Source organism: Lipomyces oligophaga (genome assembly GCF_038497815.1).
Source record: "Lipomyces oligophaga strain CBS 7107 unplaced genomic scaffold V1516scaffold_8, whole genome shotgun sequence".
NCBI classification, from domain to species: Eukaryota; Fungi; Ascomycota; class Lipomycetes; order Lipomycetales; family Lipomycetaceae; genus Lipomyces; species [Lipomyces] oligophaga.
In genome coordinates, this window is record NW_027117792.1 from 187,074 (window position 1) to 207,138 (window position 20,065).

Genomic DNA, 20,065 nt, shown 5'->3' on the forward strand with positions numbered 1-20,065 from the left:
TCAGTAATAAACGGCTTTTAGCAAGCGACTCAGCTCTACCACACTAGAGTTATATTAAGCTCAATTCAGCATTTATTAAAAGCGAGTCAACAAATCATATATTAAGCCCAACCAAGCGCCTGATGTTCTACAGAACCAGTTTCGCAGAAACAGCCTCTTCGTAGAGCTGCAACTATATCCTTCCTTCTGTCGACTCAAATATGAGTAATAAACTATGATTTAAAAAAATATACTAGTCAAGCATGACAAAAATAGCTCGAAGTTTTATTCCTGAATATTGGAATGTGAAAGTGTTTCGCAGCTTGATCATTTAGATCCAGTTTCCAAGTGCTGATCCGCCCAACTATAAGACGTACAGCTGAAGCGTCTACAAATTAAGGTTTTGGTGGGCACCTGAAAGATGGAACCTGATAATAGTAAGTCTTCCGTATATTCCAATTCCCAAAGAATAATCCAGCAAGTGATCTGGACAGTTACCGACAATTTAAATTCTGACATGATGGTTAAAAGGCTACTAGTTATCAACCCTAACTCATCGGAGAGTATGACGCAGAGTCTAACCTCTCTGATTTCTCCTCAGCCAGGGATAGAAATCGACTACTTCACTGCTCCACCTACTGCTCCACCGTCCATAAACAATTCTGAAGAAGGATTAAGATCGTGTCAAGAATGCATGAAGAAACTAGATTCCAACCCGGAAGCATATTTGAAATATGATGGTTACTTGGTGGCTTGTTATTCGGATCATCCGTTGATCTATGAGCTCCGGAACAAGAGCGATATCATCAGTAATAAAGCCCAGATTATGGGCATCTTTCAGGCTTCTGTGTTATATGCGTTGAATTCGGCATCAGAAGATCGAAAAATTGCGATTTTAACGTCTGGCAAAGCATGGGAAAGGATCCTGGATGAAGCAATTTACAAATTTTTCAACGGCAGAGGAGTCATCGATCAAGAAGCAACCATCAAACTTCCCTCCTTTTTTTTACCTACCTTATCAGCAGGGGTCGATGTCTTAAAACTTGCCGAGCCGGTCAATTATGAGATTCTCAAAGCGCGAATCCGCAGCATGGCTGAAAAAAAAGCGAGCGTTATTCTTCTTGGTTGTGCAGGTCTTGCAACACTTGATGGAAAGTTTTCTGCAGATTTCCCGGATCTTACTTTTGTTGACTCTGTCAAAGCGGGAATCGAATTGTTGTCTGCGCATGTCAAATTTGCTAGCTATTTAAATTGAAAACTGTAACATTCTAATAATATCATGGCAACCATACTAATTGTGTCGGGAATTCGGCCTTCATGTGAATGGGAGGATTTGATGCGGCTAGCTCGAGTAATATGCGCTGATATGTGCGATGGCGCTGCTGACTTTGGTAAGATAAAGAATAATAGTTGACTGTGACGAGATCTTTATTACGATTTTCTGTTGATGATCACCGATCTGTGGATTGGCAACTGATTGCTATAAGATAGAGCAGTTTTTAAACTAGAAGAAACGATCACTTTTCAGATCCGAAATGGCCGAAAATCACTTATTTGTCCTCATTCATGGGTAAGTTGAGGATATTTCATGCACTTTGTCGATGTATTAATTCTTATTCTAGCTTGTGGGGGAATGCATCACATATGAATGCGCTTAGTAAAACTATATTGGATAGGTATCCAAGTGCACATGTACTAGTATCTAGCTCGTTTAGCGGGACGTTGACGTACGATGGAGTAGAGATTTGCGGCGAAAGAGTTATTTTGGAGATAAAGTCCTACATTAAAACTGCCGAGCGCCATGGCGGAATTATAAGTAAAATGAGCTTGTTAGGTTATTCATTTGGAGGATTAGTTGCGCGTTTTGTAGCTGGACAGTTCGAGGAGTCAAGCTTCTTCGAAAGGTACGAGATCGAGCCAGTGAATTTCATTACTTTTGCAACTCCTCACTTGGGTGTTGTGACTGCTTCGGGTACTTTCTGGAGAAGGTTAACAAATTGGTACGGCAAACATATGCTTGGACAGTCAGGAGTCGACATGTTTCTTGCGGAACAGGACGGTGGCATAGTCGCTCAGATGGCTGAGCACGGAAGTGTTTATCTTACTGCTTTGAAGAAGTTCAAGAGACGTTCAAACTACGCTAATGTTACCAACGATCGCACCGTACCTTTTTTCACTGCTTTTATAGATACCCGTGATCCATTTACTGATGTGGTTAATTGCAGACCGCATTATGTCCCAGATACAGAGAAGGTAGTTGTCGATTTCACTAGACCGATGGCTTCGTTTGCAAAAGGCAAGCCCGTGAAGACTCCTTGGACCACTGGTCAATACGTTTTTTTGGGAATCATGTGCACAATTGGGCCGATTGTCGTTACGATTTTGCTAACCAGTTTCTGTGTGACGACTTCGATGTCAGCCTATCGAGTTCGGAAGGCTCGAGCAGTAAAGCGCGAAGCGCAAGAGGCTGCAAGCATGATTGAAATGAGTTTTGGAGGTCAGAGAACTCTACCGTCGTATTCTACTAGTTCTTCGCTAGTCGGCGCCCTGGAAGCTCATGCAGCAGAGCCCTTACTGAAAACACATCTAGATGCGGAAGCCAGCGTCTTGCAGGATACAGTCGAGACTTTCTTGGGACTGGACGGTGAAATGAATGGCGCGGAGACTTTTCCATCTCCTGATTCTTCTGCAAATGTAAGTGAATATGACCAATCAGGATACTCTGTCAGCACAGTTGTCTCGACAAGTGATCATAAATTATCTAAACCAGCCAACTCACTTGACATCATTTGCCAATCGGTCCACCAGCAGCGTCTAGACAATCGAGATTTTGCCGAGCCTGCTTTCTGCGGTAATGTCCGAGAGCCTGAAATAATCCTGCCGTTGGAGTCTCAGCAGTTTTTAATTTCTCAGCAATTAAACGCGCTATCTTGGGAAAAATATGCTATTCATATTCATTCCACCAGATTTTCCCATGCCGGAATAGTGGCTCGTAAGAAACCTATTCCGGAAGGCATTGTTGTTTTGAATCATTGCGTTGAGAGGCTTGTGATTTAGAGACTACTATAGCTATGATCATTATAATTGGGATCTGTGGATTTAAGACTGTGAATTCGGATAGAATAGATTTATCATAAGCGTTATGAAGAAATATGCTATGAATTATGTGAATATAGAGATGAGCTGTCTAACGAACCATATAAATCAAAAACAAGGAAAATATCAGTATGAAATATACCAATAGACAATTGACAAATATAAAACGACATCAACAGATAACAGCTAACAGATAACAAATAACAAATAACAACCCAAACATATACCTTTGACGAGTCAACAATAACTTTTTTAATAAACAGATTCAGATCAAGCAGAAGGAATTTTTTTAAAAAATTCAGGATCATCCGCAAGCACTTCCTTCACAATATCCAGACCACCTTGAAGTTCGCCATTGACATAAAGCTGGGGGAAGGTTGGCCAGTCACTAAACTGCTTTAATCCTTGCCGAACAGTATCATCTTTCAGAATATCAAAAAAACCGAATCTGGGGAAGTAGAAATTATAGTTAGTTTTGGAAATAATAATTTACATAGTTATAGAAATATATATAAAAGAACTTACCTGACCTGGTTTTCACGGAGAATCCCAACCAGTTGGCGACTAAACCCGCACTGGGGAGCAGCCGGCGTTCCTTTCATGAAAAGCATAACCGGAGCAGCAGCTACAAGCTTCGTCAGTCTCGCATTAAGATCGCCTTCGTCAGACTGGGAATCTGATGATGAGGACTGCTGCTTCGTTTGGGTGGATGACGATGTGGTAGATGACGTGAGAGCAGGATTGGCTGCGGTAGCCCCGCCGGCCAGCTCTTGAATCGCGGTGGACAACTCCTTTGGATCAGCACCCGAAAGCTCACGAACAACTTTTCCTCCTTTGATGAATACAAAATATGGTACTGCGGAGATATCGAACGTCTCTGAAATCTCTGGATGTGCTTCGGCGTCCACAGACAGAAACGCAATAGACGGATACTGAGACGCGAGATACCCAAACACTGCATTCATCTGCTTGCATGGTGTGGCCCATGACGTGTGGAATGAAATCGTGATGGGGGTCGACGCGGGAAGCGACGACGTGAGCTCATTGAAGTGCGACTCGCTGGTGACGTCTACGACGGCAGACATCTTCAATACTTTCCTTGTTTCCAATATCTGCTCGTTTATGGAGCTCCGTGAGAGATTAGATCGATTAAGTCGCTTGATTTAAAATTCGAGACCAAATTCAGGTGTGGATCAATGAAAGTAAAACAAATAATATGTTGGCCAAAAATCTGATATCTTCAGATTATCTGATTACAAAACAGTGGCAAGAACCAACTGAACAAAAGCCATCAGCGGCCCGGCGGATGGCTATTTCAGCCGCACATATGACGATTACATAATTACCTAATTCTGATGCAATATTAGATTATATTAGATTATGAAAAGGCTATATGAAGATGCAAATTCCCAAAATCGAAAATAGCTTAAATTATTGTATTGAGAACGCCGGTGAATGCTAATGCTGATAATAAATGGATCAAAGGCTGAATGCTGATGAAGATCCAACGACGACTCGATGTAGTTGGTAAAACACCTCCCCGCTTCCAAAATAGTGAAAAGAAACAAAAACAGGGCCAATATATGATGCAATATACACAGAGTGTAATGATTGATATGCAATAGCGAAATGCGCGTCATTTCTTGTCGACTGGGACAATCTTGACATCCTCCAGTGAGGACGACTTTCCACCTCGCTGAGTAGCCACATAATAGCCGTGGACAGTCCTTTCGTGGCGAGTACGGTTACCCGAATCAGCATGCCACTGAGTAGTGCAAACTTTCGATCCAGGGAATTTCTCTTTCCCTTTGCCGGCCCAAAATCGGCACTCGTATAAGGGCACGCCATGCTTGCGAGTGAAATGACGATCTCTTTCGAGCTTGCGCTGAAAGCCAATGATATGCCAAGGACAAGAAGTCTCAGGACATTTAAATTCGCGTTGAATTTTGTTCTCCTGAACATGCTTGCAGTATAACGAAAGCTCGGTGACTGAAAATTTGCGCGGACAGTGAGAGCATGTGAATTGTGTCTTGGTATAGACTCTTCGGCGACGGCCATTGCGATCAATGTTGTCATCAGCGGAAGTGCCCGATAAGGGAGAATGAGATCGCGGTGAAGGAGTCGATACAGGTAAAGGAGAAAGATAATGTCTAGAGGGACTCTCAAAGTGCTCGGCGCCGGATTCGGGAGAAGTGCTGTCTTCGATGTGAGGAGTGAGTTCGGAAGCTGAAGTGCTAGTATTTGCAATAAGGGGAGTATCGATTGAGAGCAATTCGGACATGTTGAAAATCGATTCTGGAGTCAAATAGTTAGCGGAGGATGAAGATTCCGGAATTTCAGCCAATTGATCGCTGGAGAGCAAAGTTGAGGACTTGTCCTGCGGGCCAGGAAAGGCGTAATCAGCCAAAAGGGTAGCAATTTGGTCGGATCTCTCGGGATGGATACAGCGCGAAAGCAAAAACTGGTCGATTGAGTAGTCATCTCCAGAAAAAGCTAAGGGGGCATAAGGGTCGAGGTCGTAAGACAGCATTGGCGCGAGGGAGAACTGGGATTCGGACGCAAACATGGACGGAGAAGACTGGATGACGGAGCAGGCAGAATAGGAGCGACGCATGGAAGCAGTCGAGGTTGGCATCTCAAGACGAGTGTTGAGATCAGTAGCAATGGCCGCGAGCTCAGGGTCTGCGAGCGCGGAAAACGAAAAGTCGACAAACGAGGCGGGTCTGCGCGGACGAGGTTGAGAAAAACCTTGTTGGGAGTACCTTGGTTGGCCAGACAAGCTGGAAGATGAGAGCAGTGTGGGAACCGACGAAGACGAGGAAGGGTCGTTAACATGCAGAGCGTAGCCAGGCACGGAAGAGGAGGACGTAGTAGCAGAAACAGCTATGGAAGCAGTATTTGTAGAACAGGAACCAAGAGAATAAGCGAAAGAAGGATACTCTGGAGGATCGGAGGGGAACATCATCGCGTATATAAAGGAGGCTTTCTGGGCGTTCGGATACGGTTTTGACTGTGAGACCGCAGAGCAAGGCACAAAAATAAGGGCGAGAAACGGTTTCGCAGAAGTAATTGAGATAGGGGACTTTAGAGAGGGTCTTATCGAGTGCACTTGGTCTGGCACAACACACGACTTTTTGTTCACGCTCACTCTCACTTTCACGTTCACGTTGGCTCGGTATCCCTTAAAGAAACAGCGAAAGTACTTTTGGGTACCACCACCGTCGTGTCCTGAACGGCTGAGCGCTGCTCTTCTTATTAAGAGAGATTGAGTTGTGGCGGCGGCTTTGGTCTGGGCAGACAGACAAAAATAAGTTTTTGCACTAGACCTGAGGAGGAAAGATGTGGGCGGTGTTGGGCAGTGCGGGCGGGCGGTGTCGGGCGGTGCCAGGCGGTGCTTGAGGGCGGTGCTGAGGGAGAGATGCTTTGGGATGCGCGTTTGAACGTAGTCGGGCTCGTGCAGAACTGTGCAGGTTCATGTGGAGGAGCCGAAGCGGATGGATGGGAGGGGTCGCGGGAATGCAGGAGCGCAAGGACGGACGATGGGCCGGAAATAGCGGGAAGAAAGTAAACATGAAAGGTCGAGATAGTAATAATAGAAAGGGTTTTGGATTTGGACTTGAGCGATGCAGAGAAGAAGAGGAAGGCCGGATCCCAGAAGGAGAATGGTGACCAGCGGGGAAATTACCGTACTCCCGTTCAAAGAGTACTCCGTTTGTTGTCTCGGTCGCGATTCCGATGATACACGTGGAAAAGATTGGATGAGATCTTTGACGACCATCTGTACACGCAATCATGGCAATTTCAGTCTGGAGCCACTCTCTGTGTTTGCGATTGGCGATTGGCGACTGGCGAAGTGCCATTGCATTTTGTGGATGAGCATCTGTCTGCGCTGGATACGCAGGGCGGTACCGGTCAGGTTCAGCCGCCGGGGACGCGCGATGGATCATTTGTTATGACTTTTTTTTCCAAATGGGATGAGATTCACTTTGCTTGCGATGCTTGACCAATCTTGGGCTTTTGTTCGTCCGCCCGTTCGTTCGTAGGTTCGATCGTTCGTTCGTTCGTTCTCAGCCAGACTTGCGCAGATATCAGCCGTAATCGTTGTAGAAGCGGCCCTGTCTCAGTCGCGGTCGCCTGATACTTTGGACCTCGGTTCACGCGGTCGCTCGAGACTGTTTAGTGTCTACTGCACGTCTAAATTCTGTGGTCTATAATTCCGGCCCAATAACTCTGTCAGTGCCAGCATTCGAAGTATACTCGATCTACGATTTGGATCTGCTCGATGCCGCCCCTGTCTTGCGCTTTCTGCTGCGATCGTACGCATTAGATTCCGACATTGCGTGACCCTTTAAGACGACTGTGACGGCATTTGCTGTGTTCGAATGCGAGCATGCAACTGCGTGCAACTATGTGTAACTGCCTGTAAATGCGAGCGAATACGTGCGAATGCGTGCGAATGCGTGCAGGAATGACTAATAACCAATGGCTAATGCCCAAGGACCAAGGACCAAGGACCAATGGCCAATGACCAATCTAAATCCCAATTTGCGTCTTCAGGTCCTGGCCTGACAGAGGTAGAGGTGGGTGTTGTTTGCTTGCGTTGCTCTGGACTCTGGACTTGCCTGTTTTCCAACGGGTCCCAGGTCTGGCATAGTCGTCCGGCAAACCCTCGCAGAAGAGCGACCATTGTGTCGCTGGTCTGGCGGGGGGGTTGCGTGGTCTCACGTGCGCGTCCGCAGAATGGGTTTTTTTCCTTTGCGACCTGGTGGGCTGCCATTTTGGACCAATTGCGAGCACCGCTGGAGCGCTGGCTAGTGCAAGTTGGGTTAGCGGAACCTGCTCTGGAGCGGAACAGAAAGGGAACCATTGAGGAGACGATCCCCAAATTGGCTGTCTGCCTGTGCGGTCAGCGTCGAGTATTTTCACGTGCAATTTTTGGCTCGCCGACAGAATGAAGAAGTCCGTGGTAATGGAGCTACACCTCGGCTATGCAACAGTGCCACTTCTGACGGCTTAATAAGGGCTGGTTAATGTCACTACTAGGTTGCAGACGGCCGGCCCGACTCGGGCTCCCACTCGCGCGCTCTGGTTGACCAGACAAGATAGGACAGGTCAAGACAGGACAGGACAAAACCAGACCAGACAATCTATTTTCTGCTCGTGGTCGACCGTCTCTCATCTAATCGTTGGTCTTCGAAACGGCGCAGTCCTGCCGGCCAACAATCAGATCTTCGTGAGCCCTGGTTAGCCGGCAGATGCATTCCCTCCCACCGGCTTCCCTGCCGCCCCGGTCGTCTACCGGCCGGCACAGTCATCTCTCGACCGTTGCTCGTTCAGACAACCTCTATACTATCCTGCAGCGCACTGCCACTGCGGCTGGTTCCCTCAACCCTTAATCTACCGTCTTTAGGTGACTGCGCCTGCGTGGCTGATGAAGCCCTCTCAAGCATGTCCCTGCGTTACCAAATCTGGTATTCTCCCGCGGCCAATCAGCCCCACTTGGCCTGCTGGCCAGCGCCTTGGCTCAGTTTTACTTCGTCCTTTTTATGCTCGTCGCACAGTGTACCACGAGCCAAACTAGTCTCTCTAGCCATCTCTGTCCTCAGCCTCCGTGCCTGCCATGCTCCACTGGCTACTAATTTACTCAAATTCCATCGTGTCTAGATCGTCTATATGATAGCATCGGAACATCCAATACTCCGCCCAGAATCTCGTCCTCCTACCGATCCCCTACGCTGGATCGAGCGGAACATCAAGACAATGGCCTGACAGAGTAGAGGGCTTGGCATGGCTTAAATCCTGCTGAGTTTCGCGTAATTAAACCCTATCGAGCAAGACCTAGCCCCTCTCCTCTTCTTCTCGCGCTCTTCTGGAATGGCAACTCCCTTGTCCCATTCTGAGCGAACCCACTTACTGCGTACCTGCTCTCGGCGAACTTGCTCTCAGCAAGCCCGCTCTAGCGTACTCATTCGAGCTAATAGACGTCACCTATACATCGATGGATCCCTAGCAAAGTCGCAGGTCTAGTTTAGAAAATGCAAAATTGAACATAATAACATCTAACAAGATCATAAATTAAACGAAATTAAACAGTGACCATCTCGGCCCAAATGCTCTCAATAACAACCCGCTCAATGAAACCGGGCAGAGGCTCGTCCCATGACAGTCTCATTAAATATCCATGCTGCCTGGATCTCATTTCCACCCTCCAAAGATAATTGGATCGCAAATCGTATCCGATACATCTCCGGCTCATTTGGCCGCAGACGCACGCGTTCCAGTAATGACTGGTCGATGTTCGAGAGATCCACCTCCAGCACTGCAATCAGGCGAATCCGAGGGTCTGTAATGTACTCTGGACACACGTCCTCAGAGCATCCGTACAATTTGTCTGAAAATACTAGTGCATCTGTCATTCGCACAGTCCGATAGAAATACGTAGGCGGCGAGTGCCATCCAACTTGCAACCGCTGGCCCTTTTCGATCAAAATCCGTCGTGCATTTCGACAGCGAAACGTGCCATCGGCAACCTGATATCGATTTTCTTCTGGATCAATACCTTCACGAAACATTGCCAAAATATTAACCATGTATGATCTACGCGCAACTCGAGACTGCAGCACGTTGTCGTAAACCGAAGACATCACCGCTCCGCGAACAATCGCTTCCACCGCATCACGCGGCCGTCGAATTCGATCTCTATAAAGAAGCGGTAAACGTACTCGCAGCTGATCATAGAGGTACTGAGATCCTCCAAATCCACCGACCAATAATATCTCCTTGGCTTCTTTACCGTTGCGTTTGATTCTATCCAGTTGATCGTTGACGAGCTCAACAATTTTATCTACCGTGGGATCAAATGCCGCTCGAATATCTTCGTTGTAAAAGAATATCCGCCCATCATGAATCTGAACTGATTCGTCATGAATATCGTAATCCAATTCTACTGGCCATTGGATGTCGGCTCGGTTTTCGAATCCGCGTTTGATTCGCTCAAAATTTCCAATGCATCGGGTATATATTTTTTTCTTCATAATCTGAATTCTATCTTCGCTATATTCTTCTGAAGGATTCCACTCCGTAAGGAGATTGCGTACGATTATACTGAAGGACTGATCGATATACATTGAACCACAGCGTCCACCTGTACCTTCTGTGAACTCTCGCACATACAATGGCTCGGTGTCTTCAACCTCGTAGGCAATCAAATCTACCGTGCCGCCGCCACAGTCAACAGTCAAAAATACGTCCCCCTTTCCAGCGGTCATGAGTCCGCTCTTGGCGCAAAAAATAGAAGCAGCTTCGGGTTCTGTGATAAAATTCAACTGGCGGTCATCCTCATCATGGACAATACCGGCTCTAATCGCAGCAATGCGAGTCGAGTTCTTGCCAGTATCATCCCAGATAGCCGGAACAGTAAGAATATATTGAGCATTCGGTAATAACGACTCGGCCAATTGAATCCCCAGCTCCCGCTTGAGCTGGTTTGTAACCGAACCGAGAATGCACGTTAGATAATCACTGACAACATCAACTGCTGTTTTACCAGGCGGTAGAGGGTCTAAAGATTCTTCACTCAGATATGGAGCAGACTGTAGCCTCATTTTAAACCATTTAGCCTCGTAGAACTTGTCGCCTCTATTTCGACCTTGCCCCTGTCTTGGATCCTGCTTTCCCCATGCTATGACTTCTCCCTTTTCGTCGTAATATATAACAGACGGAATTTTACTCATAACTGAATTACCATTTCCGGGCCATTCATTTATAATGCTTTCATGGATATCGCTCGGGCTGTTACCTCTGCGAATATGGACGTCTGTAATAGTTAGGAACAATAGCTCAATCTAGGACATGGCTTAAGAACATACAAGCAACACCAGTATTAGTCGTCCCAAAATCAATACCAATAAGCAGTTGATCAGATTTGGCAGTCTGTACAGTTTCCACTTCGAGAGGGTTCTCAGGACCAGAGCCCAAAGGCACTTGTCGCTGTAAAGGAACTTGCATGTCGTGTGGAGTATAGGAAGGTGGATGGATTGACTGCGGAAGAGATGTCGAGCTAGCCGAGCCACTTAGATGACTGTTCTCTGTCAAGACGGCAGAAACGGGTGATATTTTCGGACCGGCATTTTGCGACTCTGAAAATGGGCGAGAGTGTGGTTGAGCTACAAGCTTAGCACGAGATTTCTTCTTTTTGAAAACGTCGAACACCATGCTGGCGCGGAAGGAGAAGGAAGGAAAGTCGAGATAATTATGCAAAGAGCAGGAAAGCAAAGACAGATATAAATTTCTAACTGCTGTCTCGATCAGACGTATGCAGACGTAAGGCGACTTTACCAGAAGACGAGAGAAGCTGTAGAAATCGGCTAAGAAAAGGCACGAATTTTTACGGAATAAAGTCAATTGCAGACAAAGGGGGATAGTGAGGAGGACGTTACAGCGTAATCTGTAGATGCGAGCGGCTCAAGGGATTTGGAGGTTAACAGAAATTGTGCACCGAACACGGCTTCTAGGCAATTTGCAAAGTTTTTCTTAGCAAAAAAAATTTCTAATACAATATAAGATCGGCTGGATTTATCTTTTGCTCTTCTAAGCATTGAATTGCCTGAATGTGTGGGAATTCGTCACTTATGTTCCAATCAGTTCTTGTTGTCGAAGGAAGCAACCAGTGACCTCTCAGCCGCAACGATCCCCAAGCGGATGAGCTTCTATGGCGGAGCAGTCATGGCAAGCAGTGATGTTTAATGTGCTGAAATGCAAGGGCTCAATTGTAGGTAATTTAGTTCCTTCTGCGAGGCTCAAGGCAGTATAAATAGACGGAATTCTGACGCGAGTCTAAGACTAACAGTTGATGATGAATAACCTAGACTCTTGTGTTCTTATGACATCTCGTAATCACATCGCTAGAACTGCCATGCTGAGTCAATTAATCTACGTGCTGCTATGGTTAATATCAGACTATAATGCCTGCTTGTTCTCCTCTTCTAGTATTCATCGTCATTATATCTCCAACCTAGCTACTTGAACGCGTTTTTCTCGTGACTTCCGACTTCTCCAGCTAGAGCGAACTGCCCCCTTCCGTCCTGTACTTGTACAGCTCATCGCGGTATCCTAGAGTGATCACGTGAAACGAGCGCATTGGTTAACGATAGAGGGTATTGAGATTAGGTCGGGGAGGTGCAGATATACAGGTTATAGAAGGGCATGTTGAACTAGTATTTAAAGATAAATCCAACCTATTTGGAGCCATTCCTGGAACGAAACATGCGACGACGACAGCCTGGATAACTTTTCAGCGCAATATGCGATCGACCTCTACGGCAAGCGTCTTCGTCCAGTCATAACTACTCCAAAGCAAAATAGATTGGATTCTCTAATTCAGCAAAATAGCCGAATCGACCTACAGATCAACCCCAGGCATTCTGAACTTCAACTTTGCTCGTATTCTCTTGTTGCCCTTGGACCACATCAGCACTCTCGGTTCTCGTAAAAATGGGACCTAGGTCTAGCCCGAGGGTCTCCACCCGAGGGGACCCAGTTCCCTTATACGAACCCGAACCCGAGCAAAGCGCGTTACGCCTATTTTCGACGTTCTCGGGCATAGATTTGTCCCTATCCGGCACGCGAGAAACGCGCGCCTCTGTTCTCCTTCCCACGATTACTTTAAAAAACCACAACAATCACACAGGTAGTTCTTTGCCAGCAACCAGCAGCAAAGTCTATAGCAACCAATTCGAGTTCAATTACCTCGTTAAATTCATTCACAGTTCAGCCTATTGCTCAAGATTCAAAATGTCGACAGATTTCATTCCTCAGGTCCAGAACAGACAGCAAGATGCTGAGTTCAAGACGGCCATGCATGGCAAGGACGTAACAAACAAAACCGGTTTTCTTTCTGCCATCAGCAAAAATGTCGATGCCCAGCAGGTTGCCGTATCGGAATATTTCAAGCACTGGGATAACAAGGATACCAAGCATGAGACTGAGCAAGATAAACAGGTGCGATTACATCCAGCGATCGGTTCCTTTAATTCCTTTGTTCTGTATTTTAACCTTTACAGACTCGTCTTGCTGAATATGCTACTCTCACTAAGCACTACTACAATCTTGTGACCGATTGTATGTTTCTTTGTTTTGTTTTGTTAATTTTGAGTGTCTCCTAATAATCACAGTCTACGAGTACGGATGGGGTACATCGTTCCACTTTTCGCGCTTTTATAAGGGCGAACCTTTTAAGGCTTCAATTGCCAGGTATGTTGCTCGTGTTCTGTATATGGTAGATATCTCACGCTAATTGATCTAGACATGAGCAGTATCTTGCTTATCAAGGTGGAATCAAGAAGGGCATGAAAGTTCTTGACGTAGGCTGCGGTGTTGGTGGTCCCGCGCAGCAAATCGCTCGCTTCACAGAAGCTCATATTACTGGTCTTAACAACAACGATTATCGTAAGTAATTTTTGCAAGCTCAGAAGTTTCCTGTTTTAATTTCATGTAGAGGTCGAACGTGCCACTGAATACGCCAAAAAAGCTGGTCTCTCCGATTATCTTAACTTTGTCAAAGGAGACTTTATGCAGATGGACTTTCCAAACGAGACTTTTGATGCGGTCTATGCTATCGAAGCTACTGTCCATGCTCCCAAGTTGGAAGGAGTTTATGGTGAGATTTATCGTGTTTTGAAGCCAGGTGGAACTTTTGCTGTCTATGAGTGGGTCATGACTGATAAATATGACGAGACGATTCCTCTTCACCGAGAGATTAGTTATGGTATCGAAATCGGCGATGGTATCCCGAAGATGTACAAGGTTGATGTTGCACGCGATGCTCTTAAGACTGTTGGTTTTGAGATACTTCATGAGGAGGATCTTGCTGCTAAGGGTGATGAGGTTCCTTGGTACTATCCGCTTAGTGGCGAGTGGAAGTACTGCCGCAGCGTGGGTGATTTGGTAACCATTTTCCGAACCAGCTGGCTCGGCAGACAGGTCACCATGAAGTCTATTGGTTTACTTGAGAGTCTTAAGCTTGCGCCTCCTGGGTCGCAGAAGGTAACCGTTGCACTTGAAGATGCTGCTGTCAACCTTGTTCTTGGTGCTAAGGTAAGATATTGATTGTACAGTATTTTAAGATCATTTCTAACTGACAAAATAGATGGAGCTATTTACACCCATGATGCTTTTTGTAGCCAAGAAGCCTTTGTAATCAATTTGCTTTGTAAAGCTTGAGCGTCTCTCATTTTGTAGTCTATTTCGATCATGATTTGCTGGTTTAGTTATTGTTTCTCTCTTTTATCTGTTGAAAATATATGATCTGTATCACACATAGCATCCAGTTAACCTATTTGGAAATGTACAAGAGCAATTATATTAATTTACAGTTGCTCAAAATCGAATATTTGAGTTCTGGTATGCCGAAGTTGGTCTTTGACGACGTCATAATTACCTCGTATTTTTTGTTTTCCATGGCTCTAGTAGACTTTGAAATGGGAAGCGTCTTTTCAACTGCAAACGACTCAGCCAAATCTAGGGCTGCCAAAGTGCGGTCAGCGGTTCCAAGTTTGTCGCATTTCGTAACTATGATCTGCCAGGGGATATTGAATTCATTGAGCATTTCCAAGACCAAAAGGTCTAATTCTTGAACAAGTAAATATGGGTCAACTAGAAGATAAACTACACGTATGGTGAGAGAGCTTTGAATAAACTGGTGGATCACATCGCCTTGTAGATCGCTGGAACCATGGCCGTAGCCAGGAAAATCAGCGAGCAAGATCGACGAGCCCAGCGACGACTTCAAATTCGACCGAAGAGTATAAAACCTGATTTCGTCAGTACTTCCAGGCCTATTCCGAGGAGCAATCAATTTATCAATTTGATTCAATGGCTGACTTTTCGACGTCAGTAGTTGCTTAAGCAGGGTTGTTTTGCCGGTGTTCGTTCGTCCCATAAATCCAATTATAGGCACCGATGCATGTTGAATGTCAGATTTTTGTCGAATTGCGAACTCAAATTTTTTGTTTGCTCGCTCAAAGAACGTGACAGACCGCGCAACTGCGGAACTATTTGGAGATGGAATGTTCCGTCGCCTAACTGGGTCGATGTCGGTAATCTTTAGTTTGGTCTGCTGCTGTAACTGTGGTTGCGGACGACCAGGTATATTTTGTGATAAAACCGATATGTTTCTTATTCTGGAAATCGACAAAAGTTTCCGATTTCTCTGCAATCTCGGTCGTTTAAATAAATTCATTGTATATCTTGGTTTCCCCACGATTTTCAGATTGTAAAGTGTCGCTCAGTCAATAAGCCAATAACTTGGAACAATAGTCCCCAATACTCCCAAGCATAAAACAGGATCATCTCGGCCTCTTTGGCCAAATTTTTCCACGAATTTTGAGCGAATCCAGATTAAACCATGGCACAACTCGTTCCAATTCAAAAAGAAGAATTAACAGTGAGCGTTGTCAAAGCGCCAGCGACAGGGCTGATGCTTCCTCCGCCGCCGCCAGTAGCTAAGCAAGTTCGTCCAAGCATCTCTTTAGACGAGGACGAATATGTCGGATCGATTTCTCGAATTATTGAACGTGACTATTTCCCTGACCTAGTGATTCTGCGGTGCCAAAATATGTATCTGCAAGCTGTGAAGGAGGGTGATGATGAGCGTGCTGCACAGTTGGCACGGAAGTTGCATCGGCTGAATGAGCCTGAGGGGGTTGAGCGAGAGGATTTAAGAAAGTGGCGAAAACAGGCAAAGAGGAAGGCTGAAAGACGGGATAAGAGACGCAGACTGGATGAGGAAGAAGATAGTTATCATACTCCGCGAGTCGAGAGATTGCGTGCAGATACTCCACTAGTTGATGAGCAGAACGAAAATTCAGAAATTAGCACGGATACAGACAACGAGGACGAAGTGGATGAGGTTGACGAGACAGAGGCAGAAACTCACAGCCACTGCGTTAATACAAATGTTAATCTGGACAAATTCCAGGCAAAATATACGTCTGAAGATAACGAGTCGTTCAACAAGATTTTAGATCATCGGAACCAACTCAATCGGGAAAAACACGCTTGGTTATGGTCTGGCAACAAAATCCCCGGTCAAGCCACCATCGATTATGTACTACAGCAGAGCCAACAAAGCCAACCACATCCTCCATCAAACGATTTAATCCTTGCTTCTGATGTAATGCAAGATACAAGGATGGGAAAACCTGACAGCCGGGTTTCCAAACCGCGGAATGAGCTCATGTTCAATCCTGAGTCCGGCCATTTGTCTGATTCATCCAAACAAGGTTACGCTGCGAAACAAGTCCACCGATCAAACACTCGTTTCCTGCAGTCACCCAATGAATTCGAGTTCTCTGACGATAAATCCGAGTTTAGCTCAACCTCCACTAATATTCACTCCCCTATGGTAGCTGGGTTCTCATTTGTCTCTCCAGGAACTCCGCAGGTCAAGAATAATTTCAGAATATCTGAGACTCCAAAGCGTGAAGAATTGCACCGCAAGCTGCTTTCCGAACGTCGCCCTTCTTCTAATACACTCAGCCATAGCCATAGAACTCTACGTCGACTGGCCTCGATTTCCAAGAATACTCCACAGTTCGCTTCTGGCCCCTCAGATCTCCGCGCTAGAATGTTGACCCCAGCAGGAAAAAGACTATTAAGTAGTATTTCGAGTTGGAAAAAATCTACTGCTTCGAGCTCCATGAACTCAAACAACCGTACTATGTCTACGCCTTCTATGAAAAAGTAAGATACTATGTCAAGGTTTATTCCTTAAAATACATTATTTTCTGTTGAAAATTAATAATAATTCCCTCCGTTGGGGTTGTACGAGCCAGAGCCTTGATCGTATTGGCCATCGTATCCTGATGGTGACTGGCTATAAGAACCATCAAAGCGTCCGGGTGGCGGTCCTGGGGGTCCAGGAGGAGGGCCAAATCCAAATGGTGGCGGTCCTGGCGGCGGACCAGGAGGTGGTCCTGGAGGTAGTCCACTGTTTTGATCAAAATCATTTCCAAGATAGTATCCTTGTGGTTGTGGTGGCTCGTCAAATCGACTGGCCTGGTACGGCTGGCCATATTGATATTGTGTGTTATCTATACTCATCGTCTGTATTCCTTGAGAAATGTCAGTGGCATAGTCATTGGTGAAATTGGTAGTCTGATTGTACTGATAACTTGAATTTGAAGTGTCCATTCCGGATTGTCCAGTCTGAGAGTAAGCTCCTGTGGCAACAGCGGCCCCCACGAGCCCAACTCCAGCTGCAGTCTCAGGCATATATTGTCCATCTCTAAACAGTCCCTGGCCCGGCAAATTTGTCATCTGAGGCATGTTTGGTAAATTTACCCCCGCATACTGCGCGATGCCTTGAATCTGATGATAAGTCGAATTGTTATTAGTTTTTTGATTGTGCTGGTTTGGTTTAGAGTGTCCACCATGATGATTTCCATGTTGATTGTTATGATGTCCATGGTTTCCATGATTGCCGTGAGTTCCATTACTTCCATGATTGGCTTGTCCAGTATTTAGACTTCCATGATTATGCATTCCAGCAGGAGCCTTTCCACCTTTGTGGTTCGTTCCCGATCTTACTCCTTGCGAGGACAAACTATTGATAATTGTGTTTTTCTTACCACCTAATGATTGGACCCAGTTCTGAACGATCTGCCGCATTTGCATTTGTAACTTGTTTTGAGCAAGAGCGGGATGATGAAGCGATGAGATAGCATACGAGGTGATATCATCGACTGACAAATTTGTGTCTTCCCAAGCATTAACAACAAGAGGGACAACGTGAGTTAGAACCTCTTTAGCAACTAAACCGGCTGGCTCGTTCAGATAGAGTGAAAAATGGTCTTTGGACAGATAACTATGCGTAGGGTTATCGGCGTGAGGATTGTTCCAAACTTCTTCCTGATCGTGAACTTGCATCGTACTATTTGACTGCTTATGAATTCTGTCGATGAATAGTTTCATGATGGGCTCGATCATGGGAGCGACAAGGCCCATAATGAACACAGTTAATGTGGCACTGATCTTGTCGAGTAGAGACTGCAATAATGGAATGTGCTCAAGCATTGCATAAAGAGCTTTCATCAAGTTGTCTCGGAAAACAAGAAAAGGATAAATCTTATCAATGACTTGCTGAATATCAGCAGCCGAATAGTCTGATGTTGTTCCAGATGGATCTCCTAGAGCCCGTTGCGAGAGAGAGGACTGTTCAGAAGCATATCGATCTGACTCTTCAACCATTAGATCGATTTCTCGGCTCAAATCTGTGGTCATTGACAAAGAATTCGGAGCAGAGCGGTGTTGGTATCCAGTGACAGGATCGAGGGCACGGCTCGAGTTGAACGAGGGCACTTGAACAGGCATTGGCAATTTGGAAAGTAATGACTTTAGAGCTCCGGCTGTTTTTTTTGACGTCTTGCCATCCTGGATCGAGTCATTCAGATCCACGACCTCTGTCTGAGAAAGATGGTCCTGGGCTTCCCCCAACATCGACAGCATGAAGTCAAGTGATCCAAAAGTACCGGTGACGAGCGGAAAAACCTGCTTATTTCCTAATCTGATTGCAGTAGCCGTGCCAACGTGTGGGAAAACATCATGATAACCCAACTCTCGGAGAGTAAGTTCTAGATAATTCGAATGGGCAGCGAAATCTTCAAGGGTGTGTAGCGCTTGGCCGAGTAGCCGGTAGGCTTCGTACATATCGTTGTCGGAACCATTCGAAGCGGACAATCGGCCATGATGAATAGATTTGGCAAGCGTATCGCGAATAAACCGAGAAGAAGTCATCCAGTTTCCTCGCTCGTTGGCAATATAGTTCTTCATTCCTGATTGCGGATCAATCTGAAGTTCCTGCGGGTCCACAGGTCCACGGAGTCTGACGTCATATTTCCGGGCGTCCTCGTTATCTGCGTAGTCTTTGGGGTTATCTATATGTTCTTATTTTGTTAATAAAGAAGCTCGGTTAAACTGAAGCACATGGAGAAAGTACCTTCAGGACGATAAGTTCCCAGACGATCAATGGTGACTTCGAACTCATTTGTTGCAAACCCAAACGAGAGAAATCCAAGCAACCAGACAATGAGTCGGATAGTGTCAACATTAATCCCTTTGGCCAATGTTCCGACATCGATTGCCTGAGAATAGTCTCGGAGCCAGTTACCCTAGAAGCAGCGTCAGTTCGTGAACAATAGCGAAAACAGGCGAGTCACATACAAAGTAAACACGTTTAATATTCATATCCGTAAATCTCTTTTTGCCAAACATTTTGTGGAAAAAACCTGATGCCAACACGAGTGTCCCCAGAGTATCTTCGATATCGCCATGACGGAAATTTGTGCCTTCCACGGCAGATACAGAGGGAATGTTTCCAGCACCAAAGGCAGTGACACGCGACGGTAATATGACGAGCAAGATTGCCAGCGCCAGAAGAAAAGAGAAGTGAGAGCCCGTCATTGTTACTTGATCAATTGTCAGTAGTTAGATATAACAGCCGTGCAGCAGATGACGGGATTTTAAGTGTATTAATACAGTGGAGAACGGTGGAGGAGAAAATGGGGGGGACGTAGAACAATGAGCCGAACGAGATGGTAGAAGGCTTGGCGGTACTATTCTGGTTTTGGTTGAATTAAACTCCAGCTGAATTTTGTTATACCAAGTGGTCTCTATTGATGCGGAATATGCCATTTTACATTGTTTATATCTTCTTGTATTACTGTATTTAGGAAGCTAACTCAGAAGCAATAGCTAAGGTATTAAGGATGGTTGCAAAGTGCTTGATTGTTCTAGCAGAACCTCTTTACAAATTTCCGCCGAATTCTTGATTAAATTTTTCCAATCTTCTACGACGTCACCGATATAATATAAGCAGCAGAACTACTCAGAGCTATTCAATTGACCGCCAGTTAATTATACCAATCTTATTAAATCAAATAATCGAATCATTCAATTTTGACACAAATATACTATAGCTCGGCTAACAAATGAT

At 45.5% G+C, this 20,065-nt stretch overlaps 10 protein-coding genes across 10 annotated transcripts; 4 read left to right on the forward strand and 6 right to left on the reverse strand.

The window, feature by feature from the left end:
- Positions 1-401: 401 nt before the first annotated feature.
- V1516DRAFT_551810 (protein DCG1) lies at positions 402-1,517 on the forward strand. Its single transcript, XM_066919202.1, has 3 exons — positions 402-416; positions 511-1,370; positions 1,471-1,517. Exon 2 carries the CDS (start codon positions 545-547, stop codon positions 1,232-1,234), a length of 690 nt encoding a protein of 229 aa, XP_066775308.1. The 5' UTR covers positions 402-416; positions 511-544; the 3' UTR covers positions 1,235-1,370; positions 1,471-1,517.
- Positions 1,327-3,085, forward strand: V1516DRAFT_551551 (putative serine esterase-domain-containing protein). The gene is made up of 3 exons (XM_066919200.1): positions 1,327-1,370; positions 1,467-1,549; positions 1,602-3,085. The coding sequence occupies exons 2-3, from the start codon at positions 1,515-1,517 to the stop codon at positions 3,034-3,036; spliced, it is 1,470 nt and encodes a 489-aa protein (XP_066775309.1). The 5' UTR covers positions 1,327-1,370; positions 1,467-1,514; the 3' UTR covers positions 3,037-3,085.
- Positions 3,072-4,405, reverse strand: V1516DRAFT_680865 (thioredoxin-like protein). Its single transcript, XM_066923166.1, has 2 exons — positions 3,601-4,405; positions 3,072-3,523 (listed from the first exon to the last, which is right to left on the reverse strand). Exons 1-2 carry the CDS (start codon positions 4,158-4,160, stop codon positions 3,346-3,348), a joined length of 738 nt encoding a protein of 245 aa, XP_066775310.1. The 5' UTR covers positions 4,161-4,405; the 3' UTR covers positions 3,072-3,345.
- Positions 4,406-4,717: 312 nt separating this feature from the next.
- On the reverse strand, positions 4,718-5,152 carry V1516DRAFT_616024 (uncharacterized protein; the record flags this gene model as incomplete). Its single annotated transcript, XM_066919340.1, has 1 exon — positions 4,718-5,152. A coding segment is annotated over one exon (435 nt), but the record flags the coding sequence as incomplete, so codon positions are not given.
- A 1,065-nt stretch (positions 5,153-6,217) lies between these two features.
- V1516DRAFT_551371 (uncharacterized protein) lies at positions 6,218-7,307 on the reverse strand. The gene has a single exon (XM_066919199.1). It carries the CDS (start codon positions 7,020-7,022, stop codon positions 6,396-6,398), a length of 627 nt encoding a protein of 208 aa, XP_066775312.1. The 5' UTR covers positions 7,023-7,307; the 3' UTR covers positions 6,218-6,395.
- Positions 7,308-8,972: 1,665 nt separating this feature from the next.
- V1516DRAFT_551577 (uncharacterized protein) lies at positions 8,973-11,381 on the reverse strand. Its single transcript, XM_066919201.1, has 2 exons — positions 10,944-11,381; positions 8,973-10,891 (listed from the first exon to the last, which is right to left on the reverse strand). Exons 1-2 carry the CDS (start codon positions 11,287-11,289, stop codon positions 9,207-9,209), a joined length of 2,031 nt encoding a protein of 676 aa, XP_066775313.1. The 5' UTR covers positions 11,290-11,381; the 3' UTR covers positions 8,973-9,206.
- Positions 11,382-12,776: 1,395 nt separating this feature from the next.
- Positions 12,777-14,513, forward strand: V1516DRAFT_680875 (S-adenosyl-L-methionine-dependent methyltransferase). The gene is made up of 6 exons (XM_066923167.1): positions 12,777-13,074; positions 13,137-13,194; positions 13,248-13,326; positions 13,379-13,521; positions 13,571-14,169; positions 14,222-14,513. Exons 1-6 carry the CDS (start codon positions 12,868-12,870, stop codon positions 14,270-14,272), a joined length of 1,137 nt encoding a protein of 378 aa, XP_066775314.1. The 5' UTR covers positions 12,777-12,867; the 3' UTR covers positions 14,273-14,513.
- V1516DRAFT_629318 (P-loop containing nucleoside triphosphate hydrolase protein) lies at positions 14,432-15,313 on the reverse strand (the record flags this gene model as incomplete). The annotated part of the gene is made up of 1 exon (XM_066919883.1): positions 14,432-15,313. One exon carries the CDS (start codon positions 15,311-15,313, stop codon positions 14,432-14,434), a length of 882 nt encoding a protein of 293 aa, XP_066775315.1.
- Positions 15,314-15,550: 237 nt separating this feature from the next.
- V1516DRAFT_629158 (nuclear protein Es2-domain-containing protein) lies at positions 15,551-16,819 on the forward strand (the record flags this gene model as incomplete). The annotated part of the gene is made up of 2 exons (XM_066919877.1): positions 15,551-15,775; positions 15,893-16,819. 2 exons carry the CDS (start codon positions 15,551-15,553, stop codon positions 16,817-16,819), a joined length of 1,152 nt encoding a protein of 383 aa, XP_066775316.1.
- V1516DRAFT_680881 (heterokaryon incompatibility protein Het-C-domain-containing protein) lies at positions 16,817-19,782 on the reverse strand. The gene is made up of 3 exons (XM_066923168.1): positions 19,294-19,782; positions 19,070-19,241; positions 16,817-19,016 (listed from the first exon to the last, which is right to left on the reverse strand). The coding sequence occupies exons 1-3, from the start codon at positions 19,531-19,533 to the stop codon at positions 16,870-16,872; spliced, it is 2,559 nt and encodes an 852-aa protein (XP_066775317.1). The 5' UTR covers positions 19,534-19,782; the 3' UTR covers positions 16,817-16,869.
- Positions 19,783-20,065: the final 283 nt, after the last annotated feature.

Excerpts from the sequence above, each read along its gene's own strand:
- V1516DRAFT_551810 (XM_066919202.1), top strand. The coding sequence starts at position 545 with ATGACGCAGAGTCTAACCTCTCTGATTTCTCCTCAGCCAGGGATAGAA.
- V1516DRAFT_551551 (XM_066919200.1), top strand. The coding sequence starts at position 1,515 with ATGGCCGAAAATCACTTATTTGTCCTCATTCATGG. Across the intron at positions 1,550-1,601 it reads TTATTTGTCCTCATTCATGG|CTTGTGGGGGAATGCATCAC; the intron begins GTAAGTTGAGGA and ends TTCTTATTCTAG.
- V1516DRAFT_680865 (XM_066923166.1), bottom strand. The coding sequence starts at position 4,160 with ATGTCTGCCGTCGTAGACGTCACCAGCGAGTCGCACTTCAATGAGCTC. Across the intron at positions 3,524-3,600 it reads CTCCGTGAAAACCAGGTCAG|ATTCGGTTTTTTTGATATTC; the intron begins GTAAGTTCTTTT and ends CTACTTCCCCAG.
- V1516DRAFT_551371 (XM_066919199.1), bottom strand. The coding sequence starts at position 7,022 with ATGATCCATCGCGCGTCCCCGGCGGCTGAACCTGACCGGTACCGCCCT.
- V1516DRAFT_551577 (XM_066919201.1), bottom strand. The coding sequence starts at position 11,289 with ATGGTGTTCGACGTTTTCAAAAAGAAGAAATCTCGTGCTAAGCTTGTA. Across the intron at positions 10,892-10,943 it reads GACTAATACTGGTGTTGCTT|ACGTCCATATTCGCAGAGGT; the intron begins GTATGTTCTTAA and ends TAACTATTACAG.
- V1516DRAFT_680875 (XM_066923167.1), top strand. The coding sequence starts at position 12,868 with ATGTCGACAGATTTCATTCCTCAGGTCCAGAACAGACAGCAAGATGCT. Across the intron at positions 13,075-13,136 it reads AGACTGAGCAAGATAAACAG|ACTCGTCTTGCTGAATATGC; the intron begins GTGCGATTACAT and ends TAACCTTTACAG. Across the intron at positions 13,522-13,570 it reads TCTTAACAACAACGATTATC|AGGTCGAACGTGCCACTGAA; the intron begins GTAAGTAATTTT and ends AATTTCATGTAG.
- V1516DRAFT_680881 (XM_066923168.1), bottom strand. The coding sequence starts at position 19,533 with ATGACGGGCTCTCACTTCTCTTTTCTTCTGGCGCTGGCAATCTTGCTC. Across the intron at positions 19,242-19,293 it reads ATATTAAACGTGTTTACTTT|GGTAACTGGCTCCGAGACTA; the intron begins GTATGTGACTCG and ends CGCTGCTTCTAG. Across the intron at positions 19,017-19,069 it reads GGGAACTTATCGTCCTGAAG|AACATATAGATAACCCCAAA; the intron begins GTACTTTCTCCA and ends TAACAAAATAAG.